Below are 24,384 nucleotides of genomic sequence, written 5' to 3'. Positions count from 1 at the left end.
GTTGCTTGGATGGCTCCGCACTCTTTCTTGCTCTCTCTCTCACTCGCTATCTCTCTCTCCTAGGTCAATTTATCTGCAGCTACAGCTCGTTTGAGGCTACTCACTCTCTTCTCCTCTCTCTACCGCTTCTCTCAATTTCAGGTCAGTTTCTCAATGGCAGCTATTGCTCCTTCGAGGACGGTGAGTGCGGATGGCAGCCAATTGCAGCCAAGGGATCCACCTGGAGGCGTGTTCGCACCCTTCCAAAGAAGGTGTGGCCTAGCTGTCCATCATCCTCAGGTGAATCATCAGTGCTTTTTAAAGACATGTCGTCACTTAAATCTCTATATATATACAGTTGAAGTCGAAATACAAATACATTTAAACTCAGTTTTTCACAATTCCTGACATTTAATCCTAGTAAAAATTTGCTGTCTTAGGTCAGTTAGGATCATCACTTTATTTTAAGAATGTGAAATGTCAGAATAATAGTAGAGAGAATGATTTATTTCAGCTTTTATTTCTTTCATCACATTCCCAGTGGGTTAGAAGTTTACATACACTCAATTAGCATTTGGTAGCATTGACTTTATATTGTTTAACTTGGGTCAAACGTTTCGGGTAGCCTTCCACAAGCTTCCCACAATTAGTTGGCTGAATTTTGGCCCATTCCTCCTGACAGAGCTGGTGTAACTAAGTCAGTTTTGTAGGCCTCCTTGCTCACACACACTTTTTCAGTTCTGCTCACAAATGTTCTATAGGATTGAGGTCAGGGCTTTGTGATGGCCACTCCAATACCATGAATGTGTTGTCCTTAAGCCATTTTGCTACAACTTTGGAAGTATGCTTGGGGTCATTGTCCATCTGACTGATATCTTGAGATATTGCTTCAATATATCCACATAATTTTCCTACCTCATGAAGCTATCTATTTTGTGAAGTGCACCGGTCCGTCCTGCAGCAAAGCACCCCCACAACATCATGCTGCCACCCCCGTGCTTCACGGTTGGGATGTTGTTCTTCGACTTGCAAGCCTCCCCCTTTTTCTCCAAACATAACGATGGTCATTATGGCCGAACAGTTATTTTTTTGTTTCATCAGACCAGAGGACATTTTTCTAAAAAGTACAATCTTTGTCCCCATGTGCAGTTGCAAACCGTAGTCTGGCTTTTTTTATGGTGGTTTTGGAGCAGTGGCTTCTTCCTTTCTGAGCGGTCTTTCAGGGTATGTCGATATAGGACTCGTTTTACTGTGGATATAGATTATTTTGTACCTGTTTCCTCCACATCTTCACAAGGTCCTTTGCTGTTGTTCTGGGATTGATTTGTACTTTTCGCACCAAAGTGCGTTCATCTTTAGGAGACAGAACCCGTCTCCTTCCTGAGCGGTATGACAGCTGCGTAGTCCTATGGTGTTTATACTTGTGTACTATTGTTTGTACAGATGAACGTGGTACCTTCAGGCGTTTGGAAATTGCTCCCAAGGATGAACCAGACTTGTGGAGGTCTTCAATTTTTTTTCTGAGGTCTTGGCTGCTTTCTTTTGATTTTCCCATGATGTTAAGCAAAGAGGCACTGAGTTTGAAGGTAGGCCTTTAAATACATCCACAGGTACACCTCCAATTGACTCAAATTATGTAAATTAGCATATCAGAAGTGTATGGTGTATAGTGTATGTACATTTCTGACCCACTGGAATTGTAATACAGTGAATTATAAGTTAAATAATCTGTCTGTAAGCAATTGTTGGAAATATAGTAGATGTCCTAACCGACTTGCCAAAACTATAGTTTGTTCACAAGAAATTTGTGAGTGGTTGAAAAACGAGTTTTAATGACTCCAAACTATGTGTATGTAAACTTCCGATTTCAACTGTGTATATATATATATATATATATATATATATATATATATATATATATATATATATATATATATATAAGAAGACCTGCTCTTTCCATGACATAGACTGACCAGGTGAATCCATGTGAAAGCTATGATTCCTTATTGATCTCACTTGTTGAATCCACTTTAATCAGTGTAGATGAAGTGGTGGAGACAGGTTAAATCATGATTTTTAAGCCTTGAGCCAATTGAGATATGGAATGTGTACGTGTGCCATTGAAGGTGAATGGGCAAGACAAAATATTTAAGTGCTTTTGAACGGGTATGGTAGTAGGTGCCAGGTGCAACGGTTTGTGTCCAGGACAGCAGCTGTTGCTGGGTTTTTCCCGATCAACAGTTTCCCGTGTCTATCAAGAATAGTCCACAGTACAAAGGACCTCCAGCCAACTTGACACAACTGTAGGAAGCATTGGGGTCAACATGGGCCAGAATTCCTGTGGAATGCTTTCGACACTGATGAATTGAGGCTGTTTTGAGAGCAAAGGGAGGGAGTGCAACTCAATATTAGGAAGGTGTTTGTAATGTTTGGTATACTCAGTTTATTGTCACTAATAAACTCAGAAAAAAAGAAACATCCCTTTTTCAGGACCCTGTCTTTCAAAGTTAATTCATAAATATCTAAATAACTTTGCAGATTTTCATTGTAATGGGTTTAAAAACTGTTTCTCATGCTTGTTCAATGAACCATAAACAATTAATGAAATGCACCTGTGGCACAGTCGTTAAGACACTAACAGCTTACAGACGGTAGGCAATTAACCTCTTACATCTAGACGTTCCGCTAGCGGAACACCTGCTCCAATATCCAATGATAGGCGTGGCGCGAATTACAAATTCCTCAAAAATACAAAAACTTCAATTTTTCAAACATATGACTATTTCACAGCATTTTAAAGACAAGACTCTCCTTTATCTAACCACACTGTCCGATTTCAAAAAGGCTTTACAGCGAAAGCAAAACATTAGATTATGTCAGCAGAGTACCAAGCCAGAAATAATCAGACACCCATTTTTCAAGCTAGCATATAATGTCACAAAAACCCAGAAGACAGCTAAATGCAGCACTAACCTTTGATGATCTTCATCAGATGACACACCTAGGACATTATGTTATACAATACATGCATGTTTTGTTCAATCAAGTTCATATTTATATCAAAAAACAGCTTTTTACATTAGCATGTGACGTTCAGAACTAGCAGAACTAGCAAACTTCCGGAGGAATTTGCTAACAATTTACTAAATTACTCACGATAAACGTTCACAAAAAGCATAACAATTATTTTAAGAATTATAGATACAGAACTCCTCTATGCACTCGATATGTCCGATTTTAAAATAGCTTTTTGGTGAAAGCACATTTTGCAATATTCTAAGTACATAGCCCAGCCATCACGGGCTAGCTATTTAGACACCCGGCAAGTTTAGCACTCACCAATATCAGATTTACTATTATAAAAGTTTGATTACCTTTTGTTGTCTTCGTCAGAATGCACTCCCAGGACTGCCACTTCAATAACAAATGTTGGGTTGGTCCAAAATAATCCATCGTTATATCCGAATAGCGACGTTTTGTTCGTGCGTCCCAGAAACTATCCGAAATGGTAAAGAAGGGTCGCGCATGGCGCAATTCGTGACAAAAAAATTCTAAATATTCCATTACCGTACTTCGAAGCATGTCAACCGCTGTTTAAAATTAATTCTTATGCCATTTTTCTCGTAGAAAAGCGATAATATTCCGACCGGGAATCTCCTTTTCGGCAAACAGAGGAAAAAATCACAAAGACGGGGGCGGCCAGGTCACGCGCCTAAGCCCACAGTCCCTTGATCGGCCACTTGAGAAAGGCGATAAAGTGTTTCAGCCTGGGGCTGGGATGACGACATTCTGTTTTTTCCCGGGCTCTGAGCGCCTATGGACGACGTAGGAAGTGTCACGTTAGAGCAGAGATCCTTAGTAAAAGATAGAGATGGCAAAGAAGTTCCAGAAATGGTCAGACAGGCCACTTCCTGTAAAGGAATCTCTCAGGTTTTGACCTGCCATTTGAGTTCTGTTATACTCACAGACACCATTCAAACAGTTTTAGAAACTTTAGGGTGTTTTCTATCCATATATAATAAGTATATGCATATTCTAATTACTGGGTAGTATTAGTAACCAGATTAAATCGGGTACGTTTTTTATCCAGCTGTGAAAATACTGCCCCCTAGCCATAAGAGGTTAAGGTCACAGTTATGAAAACTTAGGACACTAAAGAGGCCTTTCTACTGACTCTGAAAAACACCAAAAGAAAGATCCCCAGGGTCCCTGCTCATCTGCATGAACGTGCCTTAGACATGCTGCAAGGAGGCATGAAGACTGCAGATGTGGCCAGGGCAATAAATTGCAATGTCCGTACTGTGAGCCGCCTAAGAAAGCACTACAGGGAGACAGGATGGACAGGTGATCGTCCTCGCAGTGGCATTCCACGTGTAACAACACCTGCACAGGATCGGTACATCCGAACATCACACCTGCGGGACAGGTATAGGATGGCAACAACAACTGCCCGAGTTACACCAGGAAGGCATAATCCCCCCATCAGTGCTCAGACTGTCCACAATAGGCTGAGAGAGGCTGGACTGATGGCTTGTGGGCCTGTTGTAAGGCAGGTCCTCACCAGACATCACCGGCAACAACGTCGCCTATGGGCACAAACCCACCGTCGCTGGACCAGACAGGACTGGTAAAAATGTTTTTCACTGACGAGTCGTGGTTTTGTCTCACCGGGGGTAATGGTCGGATTCGTGTTTATCGTCTAAGGAATGAGCGTTACACTCTGGAGCGGGATCGATTTGGAGGTGGAGGGTCTGTCATGGTCTGGGGCGATGTGTCACAGCATCATCGGACTGAGCTTGTTGTCATTGCAGGCAATCCCAACGCTGTGCATTACAGGGAAGACATCCTGCTCCCTCAGGTGGTACCCTTCCTGCAGGCTCATGACATGACCCTCCAGCATGACAATGCCACCAGCCATACTGCTCGTTCTGTGTGTGATTTCCTGCAAGACAGGAATGTCAGTGTTCTGCCATGGCCAGCGAAGAGCCCGGATCTTAATCCCATTGAGTACATCTGGGAGCTGTTGGATCGGAGGGTGAGGGATAGGGCCATTCCCCCCAGAAATGTCCGGGAACTTGCAGGTGCCTTGGTGGAAGAGTGGGGTAACATCTCACAGCAAGAACTGGCAAATCTGGTGCAGTCCATGAGGAGATGTACTGCAGTACTTAATGCAGCTGGTGGCCACCAGATACTGAATGTTACTTTTGATTTTGACCCCCCCCCCTTTGTTCAGGGACACATTAATCAATTTCTGTTAGTCACATGTCTGTGGAACTTGTTCAGTTTATGTCTCAGTTGTTGAATCTTGTTATGTTCATACAAATATTAACACATTTTAAGTTTGCTAAAAATAAACGCTGCTGACAGTGAGAGGACGTTTCTTTTTTTGCTGAGTTTATCAATCATATGGGCCATATCCACAAACCCTAGCTATCCCAAATCACTCTGTTACCCCTTAAGGCGTCTGCATGCTTCCCAGCTGAAACAATTTGGTTGAGTTTGGGCATATATGACAACATTCTGTGATGTTTTTGTTCGCTTTGGACTTCGGTGAGGGTTTTTTCGGCTGTTAGGGCACACATTATTTTTCTGGAGGCAAGCCGAAGTTTGGAGCCTAAGTTTACGCCCCTTTGTACTGTGATTGGTCAACAGTACGGAAATTTCAATTAAGTCTTTATTGTCGTTCAATGAAAGACGACTCATTTTCATTCATAGAAAAATCCTGCACCAAATGTCTTAGATGTAAAATTGTGCAACTAAGAACTCTTTGGCAAAAATGTAAAAATGTATGACCGACTTTGTGAGTTATCTTCGATTAATGTGTATACTGGCTATGGAGTCTCAAAATGCACAACCTGTACTATTGTTGCTTTTTTCTCATTTTCCAAGCAAAGTTCTTTTAAGTGAGTATGCGAGCACACTTGTTCGGTTCGGCTAGCCGAGTTCGGCTAAGGGCCAGCCAAAATGAAAGCATGCTGATGCCTGTACTTGTGTACAGATGCTGTATCTTAATTTGACCCAGTTTCTCACAGCAGGAAAATAATCCTGCAGCAACAGGACATTTTTATTATTATGTGGATTATAAATGAGGCGTCTCTATAGACCCGGGTTCGATCCCAGGCTGTGTCACAGCCGGCCGTGACCGGGAGACTCATGATGTGGCACACAATTGGCCCAGCGTTGTCCAGGTTAGGGGACAGTTTGGCCGGCCAGGATTTACTTGTCCCATCGCGCTCTAGCGACTCTTTCTAGCAGGCGGGGCGCCTGCAAGAATGACACATCGGTGTGGCTGGCTTTCAGATTAAGCAAGCAGTGTGTCAAGAAGCAGTGTGGCTTGGCAGGGTCGTGTTTCGGAAGATGCATGGCCCTCGATGTTCGCCTCTCCCGAGTTCGTAGGGGAGTTGCAGTGGTGGGACAAGACTGTAACTACCAATTGGGGAGAAACAGGGGTTAAAGTAAAAAATGAAAAAAATATGCCCAACATATTTCATAGAAGCTTGTAAAATCTTCTGTTGTTCAAATTACTTTTTTTTCAAAGCACAGATATTTAACAGATTTATGTGTGATTGTTTATTTATTTGTGTGGTGTGTGATGTGTGTCTTCCAGGTGCCATGTTCATTGTGGATGGAGGACAGTCCAAGGGTCAGCAGGGGTCCGCGTTGCTCAGGAGCCCTCTCTTCCCTCCTCCCCTACGGAACTCTCCATGTGAGGTGAGAGCAAAGGAGTGTTCTTTCTCCTACACACACACACACACACACACACACACACACACACACACACACTCACAGACAGGGAGACAGAAAGAAACACACACCTGTTGTGTGCAGATGTGGTCTTTTAAGCCTAAGCGAACAGACTTACACAACATCTGTGTCCCAATGGCACCTTATTTCCTTTCCAGTACACTACTTTTGACCAGAGCCCTATGTAGGGAATAGCGACAAAGCGACAAAGTGTGTATTAGCACATAGAGAACAAACAAAAACATGAATGAATGGACAGACAAATTATGTAAGAGAGGAGTGTCTGGAAACAAACAGGCACACTGTGAAGAAAAATACTGTAGTGTTTCTATTGAAACTGGTTTGAAAAACTAAGTTATTGATAATGGCAGTATTGCTGAATGACTGAACATTCATTTTTAGATATAATAAGAAGAGTTCTCCTTACTTAATACATCTAGATGTTCCGCTAGCGGAACACCGCTCCAATATCCAATGATAGGGCGTGGCGCGAATTACAAACTCCTCAAAAATCCCAAAACTTCAATTTTTCAAACATATGACTATTTTACACCATTTTAAAGACAAGACTCTCCTTTATCTAACCACATTGTCCGATTTCAAAAAGGCTTTACAACGAAAGCAAAACATTAGATTATGTCAGGAGAGTACCCAGCCAGAAATAATCACATACCCATTTTTCAAGCTAGCATATAATGTCACAAAAATCAAAACCACAGCTAAATGCAGCACTAACCTTTGATGATCTTCATCAGATGACACTCCTAGGACATTATGTTATAAAATACATGCATGTTTTGTTCAATCAAGTTCATATTTATATCAAAAACCAGCTTTTTACATTAGCATGTGACGTTCAGAACTAGCATACCCCACTTAGGGGACAGTTATGACAAGTGTGTTTCATTTGGGGATCTCATGAAGGACAGGAAACACATATAACTGTATCTAATAAAGTGTACATTTCCCAGCTGTCAGGTTTCAATTTAAATACTCTGAAACGTATGTGATTTAACATGAAACTATTTGTGAAAATTTGTAATGTGATGTTAACCTTCTAAATGAGAGTATGGATTTTCATATAAAGATTAACTAGACATTATGTCGGCGTCATGGAACTGCCCTTTTCTCTGAAGTGTATAAAACCCATTCGTGACGCAATTCACACCAGACCACGCAAACCCCGGTGTACGCTAAGTTTGCAAATGGTTGAATTTCTAAGACTAGAAAACAGGCAGCTGACACGACATATTGAAATAGTTGGCACTACAACTCTATCAAATGACAAGACCATACCACGTGGAGCATTGGCTACACGGCTGGAAATGACAGTACTCTGAAGTATCCATTCTAACTTCCTACAACCACGAAAGACATCGTGACTTCTGGGAAAGTGAACCAGAGACTCTGATGAACCCTACAGGACGATCGAGAATTCCAACAGAGAAGACAACAATGACATATGGGCGTAAATATATAAATTACAATTATTCTCAAAAGAGCAGCCATTCATGTGCAAAGGATTAGCATTTCAATGAATATAATTATAGACTGTGTGTAATGAATACATTTTGTCTGTTACTCGTTTGCTGATGCTGTTCCTGTCTCATTCTATGTCCATTATTTATTAAATGTTTTACTCCCCGTACCTGCTTCGTCTCTCCAGCGTCATGCCATGTGACAGAATGCAGTAGCCATCACACGAAGCATCGGGGAGTACTGGCGTTCCAGTTGGTATGGTGGCATCGGCTCTGGGTCGCCACCGATGGAACCGGGGGTGCCTAGCCAGCTCGTCGGGCTTCCACGTCCTAGCTGGCTCGAGAGGTTTCCTTGCCCCAGTTGGCTCGGATGGTGCCCATCCCACGTCGGGCCTCAGCCGGCTCCTCAGTTCTTGTTCGCCCAGCCGGTCCTGGATTTTTTTTTTTGGTGACGTCGGGGATGGATTCCGCCGCCGATGGAACCGGGGGTGCCTAAGCCAGCCGGTCGGGCTTTCACGCCCTGGCTGGCTCGAGAGGTTTCCTTGCCTCGGTTGGCTCTGCGGCTTCCCATCCCACGTCACACTCAGCCGGATCTTCGGGCTCCCTCTCTGCAGCGGGATCGACAGGTGTCTTGCCTCAGCCGGATCGTCGGGCTTCCATGCCTCAGACAGGCTCGCTAGTCTCTCACAGTCCTGCCAGTTCGTTGGGCTTCTACGCCCCAACCGGCTTGCCCAGCGCCCATGTCTCGGCCGGTTCATCCAGGTGGGATGCCGGCTGGCGTCCCTAGAGGGGGGGTACTGTCACGTCTGCTCCCGCTCATCCCCCCCCGGCGCTTAAGGGCGCCTGGCTGCCCTGCATCACGCACTCCTATCATCCATTAAGCACACCTGTCTTCCCTCGTCACGCGGATCAGCAACATTGGACTCACCTGGACTCACTCATCACCTGTTATTACCTCCCCTATATTTGTCAGTTCCCCAGCTCTGTTCCCCGGCTTCTGCATTGATTGTTTTTGTCTGCGTTACTCATTTGCTGACGCTGTTCCTGTCTCGTTCCATGTCAGTTATTTATTAAATGTTTTACTCCCTGTACCTGCCACGTCTCTCCAGTGTCATGCCATGTGACATTTTGTCTACCAAGCTGTCATATCGGCTTAGCCCACTAGGGACTTTTCTATCATTGTTAGTAACCAATATTTACTGTTTGTTTTGTATTTCTGTGATTATTTAGTTAGTTAGTAAATAAATAATTAAGACAATTTGTACATTGCTGATTCATTATGGAAACTAGGGTTCATACAGATAACCAAGAATTTTACAATATTCAGATGAGACTGATAGAAGGAAAATAATAATTAATGACTGATTGATGACTTAAATGTAAGAGATCTTTAGATCTCTAAGAGTAAATTCAAAACACGGAACTCCTTAAATAAACTTTTCCGTGGTGCCTCAGGTTATTAATTAGTAAATTCTTGCATGATTTAATTCAAGCAAGTAATCAATTAAATGTTAGATAATCGATTTGATAAAATAGCATGTCATCACATTAACCTGTTAGGGCTAGGGGGCAGTATTGACACGGCCGGATAAAAAACGTACCCGATTTAATCTGGTTACTACTCCTGCCCAGTAACTAGAATATGCATATAATTATTGGCTTTGGATAGAAAACACCCTAAAGTTTCTAAAACTGTTTGAATGGTGTCTGTGAGTATAACAGAACTCATATGGCAGGCAAAAACCTGAAAATTCCAAACAGGAAGCGCCCTCTCTGACAAGTTGTTGTTCATCTTGGCTCTTTTTATTGAAGACTGAGGATCTTTGCCGTAACGTGACACTTCCTACGGCTCCCATAGGCTCTCAGAACGCGGGAAAAAGCTGAATGATATCGAGGCAGCCTCTGGCTGAAACACATTATCGCGTTTGGATAGTGGCTGGTCAGAGTACTCTGAGACTCACTCTCGTGCACGAGGGCACGAGATGTATTTATTTTCTCTCTCTTTGTATGTATACAGGCTTTCCCGGTTGGAATATTAACGCTTTTTTTACGAGAAAAATGGCATAAAAATTGATTTTAAACAGCGGTTAACATGCTTCGAAGTACGGTAATGGAATATTTAGAATTTTCTTGTCACGAAATGCGCCATGCTCGTCACCCTTATTTACCCTTTCGGATAGTGTCTTGAACGCACAAACAAAATGCCGCTATTTGGATATAACGATGGATTATTTGGGACCAAACCAACATTTGTTATTGAAGTAGAAGTCCTGTGAGTGCATTCTGACGAAGAACAGCAAAGGTAATAACATTTTTCTTATAGTAAATCTGACTTTGGTGAGTGCTAAACTTGCTGGTTGTCTAAATAGCTAGCCCTGTGATGCTGGGCTATCTACTGAGAATATTGCAAAATGTGCATTCACCGAAAAGCTATTTTAAAATCGGACATATCGAGTGCATAGAGGAGTTCTGTATCTATAATTCTTAAAATAATTGTTATGTTTTTTGTGAACGTTTATCATGAGTAATTTAGTAAATTCACCGGCAGTGTTCGGTGGGAATGCTAGTCACATGCTAGTCACATGATAATGTAAAAAGCTGGTTTTTGATATAAATATGAACTTGATTGAACAAAACATGCATGTATTGTATAACATAATGTCCTAGGATTGTCATCTGATGAAGATCATCAAAGGTTAGTGCTGCATTTAGCTGTGGTTTGGGTTTATGTGACATTATATGCTAGCTTGAAAAATGGGTGTCTGATTATTTCTGGCTGGGTACTCTGCTGACATAATCTAATGTTTTGCTTTCGTTGTAAAGCCTTTTTGAAATCGGACAGTGTGGTTAGATTACCGAGAGTCTTGTCTTTAAAATGGTGTAAAATAGTCATATGTTTGATAAATTGAAGTAATAGCATTTTCAAGGTATTTGAATAACGCGCCACGGGATTACACTGGCTGTTGAGTAGGTGGGACGCAAGCGTCCCACCTAGCCCATAGAAGTTAAGGATACTAAAGACACGACAACACGGAGCAGATTAACCTTTTAGGAAAACAGCCCTAACGTTGGAAAGAAACATGTTATCATCCAGAGTCAGAGTCAAGTATTCACCCCATTGCCGTTTTTCCTATTTTGTTGCATTACAACCTGTAATTTAAATGGATTTTGGCGGGGATTTCATGTAATTTACATATACAAAATAGTCCAAATTGGTGAAGTGAAATGAAAAAAATAACTTCTTTAAAAAATAAAAAAAAAGTTAAATGGAGAAGTGGTGGGTGCATATGTATTCACCCCCTTTCATATGAAGCCCCTAAATAAGATCTGGTACAACCAATTACCTTTAGAAGTCACATGATTAGTTAAATAAAGTCCACCTGTGTGCAATCTAAGTGTCACTTGAGCTGTCACATGATCTCAGTATATATACGCCTGTTCTGAAAGGCCCCAGAGTCTGCAACACCACTAAGCAAGGGGCACAACCAAGTAAGCGGCACTATGAAGACCAAGGAGCTCTCCAAACAGGTCAGAGACAAAGTTGTGGAGAAGTACAGATCAGGGTTGAGTTATAAAAAAATATCAGAAACTTTGAACATCCCACGGAGCACCATTAAATCCATTATTACAAATATTTAAGAATATGGCACCACAAAAAACCTGCCAACAGAGGGCCGCCCACCAAATCTCACTGACCAGGCAATCAGTGAGGCAACAAAGAGAACAAAGATAACCCTGAAGGAGCAGCAAGCTCCATAGCGGAGATTGGAATATCGGTCCATAGGACCTCTTTAAGCCATACACTCCATAGAGCTGGGCTTTACGGAAGAGTGGCCAGAAAAAAGCGATTGCTTAAATAAAAAATAAGCTCACAAGTTTGGTGTTTGCCAAAAGGCATGTGGGAGACTCCTCAAACATATGGAAGAAGCTTTTTGGGCATCTAGGAAAACGCTATATCTGGCGCAAACCCAACACCTCTCATCTCTCCAAGAACAACATGTTTTTCATCGGCAGGGACTGGGAAACTGGTCAGAATTGAAGGATTGATGGATGGCGCTAAATACACGGAAATTCTTGAGGGAAACCTGTTTCAGCCTTCCGGAGACATGAGACTGGCACGGAGGTTCACCTTCCAGCAGGACAATGACCCTAAGCATTATGCTAAAGCACCACTCGAGTGGTTTAACCTGTTGGGTCTAGGGGGCAGCATTTGCACGTCTGGATAAAAAAAATGTACCCGATTTAATCTGGTTACTAATCCTACCCAGTAACTAGAATATGCATATACTTATTATATATGGATAGAAAACACTCTAAAGTTTCCAAAACTGTTTGAATGGTGTCTGTGAGTATAACAGAACTCATTTGGCAGGCAAAACCCTGAGACATTTTCTGACAGGAAGTGGATACCTGATGTGTTGTATTGACTTTAAACCTATCCCATTGAAAAACACAGGGGTTTAGGAATATTTTGGCACTTCCTATTGCTTCCACTAGATGTCACCAGCCTTTACAAAGTGTTTTGAGTCTTCTGGAGGGAGATCTGACCGAACAAGAGCCATGGAACGGTGATGTCCCATTAGACACCTGGCGCGCTACTTCATGTTGGGTACCCTCGTTCCAATACGTTATAAAAGACTATGCATTCGTCCACCTTGAATATTATTCATGTTCTGGTTAAAAAAGGCCCTAATGATTTATGCTATACAACGTTTGACATGTTTGAACGAACGGAAATATATTTTTTCCCCTCGTTCATGACGAGAAGTCCGGCTGGCTTACATCATGTGCTAACGAGACGGAGATTTTTGGACATAAATGATGAGCTTTTTTGAACAAAACTACATTCGTTATGGACCTGTGATACCTGGAAGTGACATCTGATGAAGAGAATCAAAGGTAATGGATTATTTACATAGTATTTTCGATTTTAGATCTCCCCAACATGACGTCTAGTCTGTATCGCAACGCGTATTCTTCTGGGCGCAGTGCTCAGATTATTGCAAAGTGTGATTTCCCAGTAAGGTTATTTTTAAATCTGGCAAGTTGATTGCGTTCAAGAGATGTAAATCTATAATTCTTTAAATGACAATATAATATTTTACCAATGTTTTCTAATTTTAATTATTTAATTTGTGGTGTTGACTTGACTGCCGGTTATTGGAGGGAAACGATTTCCTCAACATCAATGCCATAGTAAAACGCTGTTTTTGGATATAAATATCAACTTGATAGAACTAAAAATGCATGCATTGTCTAACATAATGTCCTAGGAGTGTCATCTGATGGAGATTGTAAAAGGTTAGTGTATCATTTTAGCTGGTTTTATGGTTTTGGTGACCCTGTCTTTGACTTGACAAAACATTACACACAACTCTTGTAAATGTACTGTCCTAACATACTCTAAATTTATGCTTTCGCCGTAAAACCTTTTTGAAATCGTAAAACGTGGTTAGATTAAGGAGATGTTTATCTTTCAAATGGTGTAACATAGTTGTATTTTTGAAAAATTTGAATTTTGACATTTATTTGGATTCAAATTTGCCGCTCTTGAAATGCACCTGCTGTTGATGGAGTGCACCACGGGTGGCACGCTAGCGTCCCACCTAGCCCCAAGAGGTTAAGGGGAAACATTTAACCTCTATGGGCTAGGTGGGACGCTAGCGTCCCCCCCGTGGTGCACTCCATCAACAGCAGGTGCATTTCAAGAGCGGCAAATTTGAATCCAAATAAATGTCAAAATTCAAATTTTTCAAACATACAACTATTTTACACCCTTTGAAAGATAAACATCTCCTTAATCTAACCACGTTTTACGATTTCAAAAAGGTTTTACGGCGAAAGCATAAATTTAGAGTATGTTAGGACAGTACATTTACAAGAGTTGTGTGTAATGTTTTGTCAATTCAAAGACAGGGTCACCAAAACCATAAAACCAGCTAAAATGATGCACTAACCTTTTACAATCTCCATCAGATGACACTCCTAGGACATTATGTTAGACAATGCATGCATTTTTAGTTCTATCAAGTTCATATTTATATCCAAAAACAGCGTTTTACTATGGCATTGATGTTGAGGAAATCGTTTCCCTCCAATAACCGGCAGTCAAGTCAACACCACAAATTAAATAATTAAAATTAGAAAACATTGGTAAAATATTATATTGTCATTTAAAGAATTATAGATTTACATCTCTTGAACGCAATCAACTTGCCAGATTTAAAAATAACCTTACTGGGAAATCACACTTTGCAATAATCTGAGCACTGCGCCCAGAAGAATACGCGTTGCGATACAGACTAGACGTCATGTTGGGGAGATCTAAAATCGAAAATACTATGTAAATAATCCATTACCTTTGATTCTCTTCATCAGATGTCACTTCCAGGTATCACAGGTCCATAACGAATGTAGTTTTGTTCAAAAAAGCTCATCATTTATGTCCAAAAATCTCCGTCTTGTTAGCACATGATCTAAGCCAGCCGGACTTCTCGTCATGAACGAGGGGAAAAAATATATTTACGTTCGTTCAAACATGTCAAACGTTGTATAGCATAAATCATTAGGGCCTTTTTTAACCAGAACATGAATAATATTCAAGGTGGACGAATGCATACTCTTTTATAACGTATTGGAACGAGGGTACCCAACATGAACTCGCGCGCCAGGTGTCTAATGGGCCATCATCGTTCCATGGCTCTTGTTCGGTCAGATCTCCCTCCAGAAGACTCAAAACACTTTGTAAAGGCTGGTGACATCTAGTGGAAGCAATAGGAAGTGCCAAAATATTCCTCAGCCCCTGTGTTTTTCAATGGGATAGGTTTAAAGGTAATACAACACATCAGGTATCCACTTCCTGTCAGAATATGTCTCAGGGTTTTGCCTGCCAAATGAGTTCTGTTATACTCACAGACACCATTCAAACAGTTTTAGAAACTTTAGAGTGTTTTCTATCCATATATAATAAGTATATGCATATTCTAGTTACTGGGTAGGATTAGTAACCAGATTAAATCGGGTACATTTTTTTTTATCCAGCCGTGCAAATACTGCCCCCTAGCCCTAACAGGTTAAATGTCTTGGAATGGCCTAGTCAAAGCCCAGACATCAATCCAATTGAGAATCTGTGGTATGACTTAAAGATTGCTGTACACCAACGGAACCCATCCAACTTGAAGGAGCTGGAGCAGTTTTGTCTTGAAGAATGGGCAAAAATCCCAGTGGCTAGATGTGCCAAGCTTATAGAGACATACCCCAAGTGTCTTGCAGCTGTAAGTTCTGCAAACGGTGGCTCTACAAAGTATTGACTTTGGGGGGGTGAATAGTTATGCACGCTCAAGTTTTCAGTTGTTTTGTCTTATTTCTTGTTTGTTTCACAATAAAAAATATTTTGCATCTTCAAAGTGGTTGGCATGTTGTGTAAATCAAATGATACAACCCCCCCCCCCCAAAATAAATTTGAATTCCAGGTAAGGAAACAAAATAGGAAAAATGCCAAGGGGGTGAATACTTTCGCAAGCCACAGTATCTTACATACAACAGGCTTTTAAAGGACAAAAGAGTTTGGCCAACACCATGTTTTCATTTTTGTCATGGAAAATATTTGGCGATACGGGTATCGTCACAGACATAGGATGCACAAGGAGAGAATCTATGGGAGACAGAAAACGGAAGGGAAAAAAGAAAGTGAAAGAGAGGAGAGAGGGGGACATAAAGTGGGCCTCTGAGCGACAGCTACTGAGATATGTCTGAAGTAAAGTTCAGTCCTATAACAGTGCCTAAAGCTACATTCTAGCTAGCCGAAGTCAGCAGTTCCTTGGCACGGGACTAAAGATTAGCCATGATTCCAGATTAGCACCTCAATCTCTCTTTACATGACCCTGAGCTGTCCAATGTATCCTAACTGTCTGCTTTGTCTGCCGCAGCACCCAATCTCAAGAATAGATTGGCTTGGGCATTAGTTGCAGATCATGTCCATCTTCAAGTAATGCCGGACATACACGGTTTGACTTCTATAATCTTGATGTCAGGGAACTTCTCACAGTTTTGCAAAGGTAAAATCTGGATCAATGACAATTAAGTGAGGGAGTACACTGTGATAGAAGACCTTGTACTACACATAGAAATTATAGTTTACATTTTGATTCGAGGGAAACCATAGTCAGCTCTGCATATTGGAGAGACAGAAATATAGCATTTAGACGGGAGTATTGATGTTCCATTAGATTGAGAAAAATATGAGCAATATGAATAGGGAAATTTGTACGACCTGGTGTACAGCTGAGACAATTTATGAATCTGTAGGTGTAACTATAACTTCCATTTAAAGAAAGATACCCTCAGACTACCTCTACAGTTTTATCAATTGCAATGTTTAGACCCAAATGTCTTCCATGAAGGTCTGGCTGGAGTAAAACCTTTCCGGTCAAAATATTACACTACATCTAAACTAGTAATTATGACAGTATAACATCACAATCTGATGATTTGAGATGTCAATGTGTGTCTCAGTCAAGTCCTATTCAAGTCCTATTCAGACTCATAATATAGCTTAATTTCCCTAACAGGTAAGGTTCTGGATGTGTTTCGGAGGTGGCCAGAGGTGGGCGCTATCTTTGTGGCTGGTGGAGAACAGCACAGGACCAGAGGAGCAGCGCAGACTGTGGCACTCTGCCAGCGAGCCCAAGACCGAGAGAGGCTGGAGACTCATTATGCTTCCTCTCTACGGACTTGTTGACTGGTACGGCGAATCAAGTTGCTCCATTGACAGACTGAAAAGTGATTTGGCCAATCACGGCCTTTGGAAAAACAGAGTGCAGTATATGAATATGTAACACGGTCAAAATGGGGCACTGCTTCATTAGATTGTGAGATCATAGAATCATACTACATTTGAAACATGCATCACGTCAAAGCATAAAAGAACCAGCAAACCACAACGATGCATGTGCTTGTGTTTTTTTGGGATGAAAGAAAATACATATCGCCTTTCAGGTCCAAAGACACAGTAATGAATAGCTTTTTTCTTCAGTTCTTCCTTCCGAATGCACATTTTCAGTATTTACATTCCATTTTAAGATGAGCCTCCCTTTCAACATGGGTCCCAATGGGTTTACTTGCCCTATACCATGGGCCTGCTCACTGTATCACCCTGTGTTTTTAAAACAGGGTAGTAAAAATCGATAGAGATCTCCATTCATCCGCCTTTTCCTATAATTAGCTATGGCACTTGATTTTTCAGTTCTTCAGTGTGAAGAGCTGAAATAAAAAATTAAAGAAAAAGACGGAAAAACGTTGGATGACTTGTTTCATCTCGGCGTGCTTGATTGAGCTCTCTTTATCGTTGGAGCCAAGCTAATCATAGTCTTCAGAGATTGATTCAATTTCTATTTACGGTTTTATGGAGTTTGTTCTGCTCACGTTCTTAATTAAAAGGCATGTCCTTGCACCTTATGAACTCAAGTGGATTTTCTCGCAAGCAAACTCTCAAATGAGTCTTAATTTTGATAGGATTTTGTTCCGTAACAAAATAAAAGGAAGTATGTGGATGTCTTCAGATTTGGCTCCCAACAGTAGTCTGCCATTTATATTCTCTCTCCTCTGTGTTCTGCAATTGGAAGAGAAAAGAGCGGTAGGTGAAAGTCACTGTAACTCAGAAAAATGATGTTTTTTACAAAATGGGTTATTCTACCAACTCTATGTGGCGCACATGCCTGGGAAAATAGGTAATTCATTGTAGTAGATTCGTACATTCAGTACAGGGTCACAGTAATGTAAATTGTGGTCTTTGTGCTCATCCATCAGTGTTCTATTATTTGCAGTTTCTAATAGCACACTATTATGACATATTCTACTGTAGTACTGGCGTAAAACTCATTATTCAGGTTGCGATCAACAATGTTATTTTTGAAGTATGTATTTGTGCTAGTAGAATACTTGAGTTATGTCCTAAAGAAGGATATCATACATCTCAAGATACTGTTTGGAAGTATATCTACACTCATTATACATACTCTATCTTTGGGTTTGATTCAATTCGTATTGCCGAAGTTCAGCGCTATAGCACGCTTGAAATTTTAACGTAATTTCCATTTGAACCAGCATATGCAGCTTTTACCGCGGAACAACTGCCATTAAATGTAAATTGTGCTACAACGCTGAACTTCAGAGTTATGGATTGAATCTAGCCTTTTTTCTTATCCTAGACTTGAATGATACACTTAATTAAGGAAGTTTATCACCACCGGAAGCAAATATACTTCATCTTCCCCTCATCTCAAGGACTTGAGTGATGCAGCTTGTGGTCATTGATGTTGTGTTCTAAATCCAGATTGTCTCTACTGTTCAAAGATCAGATTCGGTTTCTCCTCAGGTTCTGGCTCCAGTTCAGCGCTGACAATGGACTTGGTCCAGGATCAGCCATTTGTCTGGATAACATCTCCTTCAGTATGGACTGCTTCCTGGCCTGTGAGTATTTCATTGATGTTCTACAGCACACAGAATTTGTTATTTGACTTAAGCCTTTATTTTTTTATGACAGACAAAACAAGGGCTTTAGACCCAATCAACACATAACAAGTAATACATTCATATCTCCTCAACTTATCCACAATACCCGCTTACAGATGCCGTATCCTGCACAGCAGTAAATGCACCCTTCTAGGTTTAAAAAGGATTCTAGAGTTTAGAATTTCCACTATAAAATGTTAAAATCGATTTGCTCTAACGAGACGTATCAACCCCTACCAAAAAATGCCATTAATTATAATCCACATTATAATTCACATTTCCTATTGCTGTAGGATGATTTTACTGCTGTGAGAAACTGGAAACTATACTGGACAAAAACATAAATGCAACATGCAATAATTTCAACAATTTTACTGAGTTCATATAAGGACATCAGTCAGTTTAAATGAATTAGGCCCTAATCTATGGATTTCACATGACTAGGTAGGGGTGCAGCCCTGGGTGGGGATTGGAGGGCATAGGCCCACCCACTTGGGAGCCAGGCCCAGCCAATAAAATGAGTTTTCCCCATTAAAGGGCTTTATTAGACAGAAATACTCCTGTCCGGGTGACTGGTCTCAGACAATCCCACAGGTGAAGAAGCCGAATGTGGAGGTCCTGGGCTTGCATGTATACATGTGGTCTACGGTTGTGAGGCCGGTTGGACGTACTGCCAAATTCTCTAAAACAACGCTGGAGGTGGCTTATGGTAGAGAAATTAATATGAAATTCTCTGGCAACAGTTCTGGGGGAAATTCCTGCGGTCAGCATGCCAATTGCACGCTCACTTAAAACTTGAGACATCTGTGGCAAAACTGCACAATATAGAGTGTCCTTTTTTTGTCCCCAGCACAAGATGAACCTTTTTTTACCTTTATTTAACTAGGCAAGTCAGTTGAGAACAAATTCTTATTTTCAATGACAGCCTAGGAGCAGTGGGTTAACTGCCTTGTTCAGGGGCAGAACAACATATTTTTACTTCAGCAGCTCAGGGATTTGATCTTGCAACCTTTCAGTTACAAATCCAACACTCTAACCACTAACTTGTCTAACCTGTCACCCCATGTAATGATTATAATGTTTAATCAGCTTCTTGACATGCCACACCTGTCAGGTGGATGGATTATCTTGGCAAAGGAGAAATGCTCACTAACAGGCATGTAAACAAATTTGTGCACAAAATTTTAGAGAAATAAGCTTTTTGTGCATCTAACATTTCTGGGATCTTTTATTTCAGTTCATGAAACGTGGGAATAACACTTTACATGTTGCATTTATATTTTGTTCAGTATAAATAAGGCATCTGTAAACAGAGTTTACTTGTTTAAAGCAACAATTTCAGACTTTCAATAGCAGAAGACAATTAACAATTTATTTAAGTCAATTAAGAACAGATTATTATTTACATTGACAATCTGTCACAATTATAGTGAGAAATTAGAAATCATGGCTGTAAGCTTCAACTATATGTTAAAATATCTACATTTTTGGCCTGTTTTATTTTTTGGGCTGCAGTGTATAAATTCTTCATGATGTTTACCAAAAATACAATCAATCATGCACAAATAATTTGTCTGTATATGCCTTGATATCTGAGAAGGATTTTCTCCTACTATGTCCATACTTTAACGATTTTTATGTTTTGGTTATGTATTTGAACAAAATACATAATAAGCACATCATTTTATATATCTTACCCTCTAGCCAAGCTCTAGACAAAATACATATCTTGAATTATTACTAAAGTCAAACATTGACATGATTTACTTATTTCTTCACCTCTGGTATCCGTGGTGATATATACACTTATCTCTCCTACAGTATATCAGTATAGACGATCTCTCACTGTCCACGATATGGGTGAATTCCGGGAGCTTAAGTGTCCACATATTCTCATACATATTAAAGGTCAAAACTTGTCTTGCCTTTCCCGCTTTATCCATAATGATAATTGGGATGTTATATCAGTGGAGAAACAAGAGCGTCATGACACTTGCATCTCACATTTGGAATAAAGAAAAGAAAGAAAGACATGCTCTGTATCCCTCTGTCTTTCCCTAACTCTCTAAAGTAACTGCTCTAACTGCCCAGAATAGCAAGCTGGGGAGCTCTGCCACTGATGCCGCTTCGAAGACGGACAGTGAGTCAGTCATTAAGGAAAAACAGGTGTAATTTAAATGACGAAACCTATCTGCTTTGCTTTATCTTGGCCAGGTCGCAGTTGTAAATGAGAACTTGTTCTCAACTGGCCTACCTGGTTAAATAAAGGTTAAATAAAAAAAATATAAAATAACGCTCAGTCAGGTAGGCAGGAAGTAAATTATGAATCGAGCTCTGGCTCTGATGAGGATATGAATTCATATTGAAACAGGAATGGGGTGATTGTGTAGTATTAAAACAGGTGTAGAAATGGGCCACAGTACCATTGCAATCTCCCTATATCAACACTACCTCATATGTCCCACTTTATATGTATATACTTTATTCTAGTCATGGCTCATCTTTTATAACTACTGCTGTACACACCTTTTCAGTTCACATACTGTCCATACTGTCTGTCTATACACCATTCACATACATATACAGTATATTTATATTCCGGACTCTGGTCCAGAATCTACTTTTCTGCACTTCTATCCATTTTGCGATGGGGTTTAGTACCATGTATTTACATACTGTAGTTGTTACACTGTTTATACACATTGCATATTTATTTATATTCTGTGTTCTTCACATAGCTGGCTCTCTCTAATATATCTACTGCTGTACATATCATTCTTAGTACATCTTGTATAAATGAATCCTGTATATATACACGTATAGACCGCATTATGATTACTGTTGGATAATGCTATTTGGGCTGTTAATTGGATTCATGCCGACATTTCTTGATTTCTTGTTTTAAAATGTTTTATTATTTGTGCACTGGTTTGACATTTTACTGCATTGTTAGGAGCTACTGTAGTAACACAAGCATTTTGCTGCACCCACTATAACATCTGCTTGTCACGGCTGTTATAAGGAACGGACCAAGATGCAGCGTTTTCGTAGTTCCACAAATTTATTGACCGTGAAACTAAATGCCATACATAAATAAACTTGAATTACAAAAACAACAAACCGTGACGCAGAGAGGGAAAAAAACACACTACTCAAAATATAATCACCCACAAGGACAGGTGGGACAAACATCAACTTAAGTATGGCCTCCAATTAGAGACAACAACAACCAGCTGCCTCTAATCGGAGGTCATGCCAAACAACTAGCCACATAGAAATACAACAACTACAACCTGAACATAGACATACAAAAACAGATCAACACCCCCGTCACGCCCTGACCACTCTACCATAGAAAAGAACAACTTATTATGGTCAGGACGTGACACTGCTAAACTTTTGTACATGACCAAAATAAATGTTGATTATTTTTTATTTTAGGATCAGTCTATCTACAGTGCCTTCAGAAAGTATTCATACCCCTTGACTTTCCCACGTTTTGTTGTATTGCAGCCTGAATTCAAAACTGATGAAATATTTTTTTCATACAATACCAGATAATGACAAAGTGAAGACATGTTTTTAGAAATGTATTCACACCCCTTTGCTATGACTCTCCAAAGTGAGCTCAGGTAAATCCAATTCCTTTGATTAACCTTGAGATGTCGCTATAACTTGATTGGAGTCCACCTGTGACCAATTCAATTGGACATGATTTAGAAAGAAACCCACCTGTCTATATAAGGTATCTCATTTGACAGTGCATGTCAGAGCAGAAACTGTACAATGAAGTCCAAGGAACTGTCCGTAGATCTCCATGAATTGTGATGAGGCATATATCTGGGGAAAGGTATAAAACAATTTCTACAGTGTTGAAAGTTTCCAAGAGCACAGCGGTCTCCATCATTGGGAAAAGGAAAAATATGAAACTACCCAGACTCTGCCTAGAGCTGGCTCTGAACAAACTGAGCAACCGGGCAAGAAGGACCTTGGTCAGAGTTCCTTGATTGAGATGGGAGAACCTGCCGGAAGGACAACAGTCTCTACAGCACTTCACCAATACAGGCTTTATGGGAGAGTGGCCAGACGGAAGCTACTCCTGAGAAAAAGGCACGTGACAGCACGCCTGTACATTGCAAAAAGTCACATGAAAGACTGAGATCATAAGGCAAAAGATTATGTGGTCTGATGAGACAAAAATGTTACAATTTGGTCTGAATGCAAAGCGCTATGCCTGGAGAAAACCAGGCACAGCTCATCACCTGTCTACACAATCCCTACCAAGAAGAATAGTGGTGGCAGCATCATGGTGTGGGGATGCTTTTCAGTAGCAGGGACTGGGAGACTGGTAATGATAGAGGGAACAATGAATGGAGCCAAATACAGGCAGGAAAATACTTGATGAGAACCTGCTTCAGAGTGCAAACAACCTTAGACTGGGGTATATTGTGTAGATTGGTAGATTGCATTTAATCCATTTTGAATTTGGGCTGTAACACAACAACATGTGGAATAAGTCAAGGGGTATGAATACTTTCTGAAGTAAATGGGTTGACATTTTCCAGGAAATATTTGTGCACCAGTTTTGTTTTCGGAGTAATTTGCACATTAACACAGCACTGCAGCATATCTATCTCCTCCAGATGGCATCTAATCTGGCCTGGGTATCCACTACAAAAACCCACACTTGTTGTTGTCAAGTTTTTATCACCTATCAATCAACTGGGAACGATATTGGGATAAAGTGACGCTAGGCTAGTCGCAAATATTGTTTTTAAGAGTGTCAATACAGGACTAAGATCGAATCGTACTATACTGGCTCTGGCGCTCGTTGGATGTGGCAGAACACAGCCGAGAGCTGCCCTGTGACACGAGCCTACCAGATGAGCTAAACTACTTCTATGCTCGCTTCAAGGAAAATAACACTAAAACATGCATGAGAGCACCAGCTGTTCCGGAAGACTGTGTGATCCACAGCCGATGTGGGTAAGACCTTTTAAACAGGTCAACATTCACAAGGCTGCAGTGCCTGACGGATTACCAGAACATGTACTGCGAGCATGCGCTGACCAACTGGCAAGTGTCTTCTGACAAGTGTCTTAAGTTTAATCCACCTGAAAAGACAAAACAAAGAATGCAACAAATACTGTGGTTAAACTCAAATATACTAATTGATAAAAATAAAAAAAATTGATGAAATGTTTAAAAAAGGTATAATTTTAGGGAATGATATCATAAATCGGACTGGTGGAGTTATGACACACATGCAGTTAACACAGACATATGGAAAATATGGAAATGTCTGCTCTACCCAAAATTACAACCAACTAATTGCAGCATTACCACAAAAATGGAGGAGGCAAGTTGAAGGGGAAAAAAGGAACTTGTCTGTCGGCCCTGCATTAAAGAACGTAAATGGTTAACCTCTCTAGGGAAGGTGGGACGAAACCTACGTAACAGCCAGTGGAATCCTGTGGCGCGTTATTCAAATACCTTAGAAATGCTATTACTTCAATTTCTCAAACATATGACTATTTTACACCATTTTTAAGACAAGACTCTCTAACCACACTGTCCGATTTCAAAAAGGCTTTACAACGAAAGCAAAACATTAGATTATGTCAGCAGAGTACCCAGCCAGAAATAATCAGACACCCATTTTTCAAGCTAG

General features: G+C 40.6%; 1 protein-coding gene across 1 annotated transcript in view; it reads left to right on the top strand.

The window, feature by feature from the left end:
- The window catches only part of LOC106562017 (ALK tyrosine kinase receptor), a 182,588-nt gene that overhangs the window by 24,512 nt on the left and 133,692 nt on the right, over nucleotides 1-24,384 (top strand). The window contains exons 3-6 of the mRNA XM_045688931.2: nucleotides 142-279; nucleotides 6,587-6,690; nucleotides 16,772-16,944; nucleotides 18,577-18,671. Of these exons, the coding sequence (XP_045544887.2) occupies nucleotides 142-279; nucleotides 6,587-6,690; nucleotides 16,772-16,944; nucleotides 18,577-18,671 (510 nt within the window). The remainder of the gene's footprint in view (nucleotides 1-141; nucleotides 280-6,586; nucleotides 6,691-16,771; nucleotides 16,945-18,576; nucleotides 18,672-24,384) is intronic.

This window comes from Salmo salar, chromosome 11 (assembly GCF_965601325.2).
Source record: "Salmo salar chromosome 11, fSalSal1, whole genome shotgun sequence".
NCBI lineage: Eukaryota > Metazoa > Chordata > Actinopteri > Salmoniformes > Salmonidae > Salmo > Salmo salar.
Note: the sequence above shows the minus strand (reverse complement) of the source record. Positions and strands in the feature narration are given on the sequence as shown.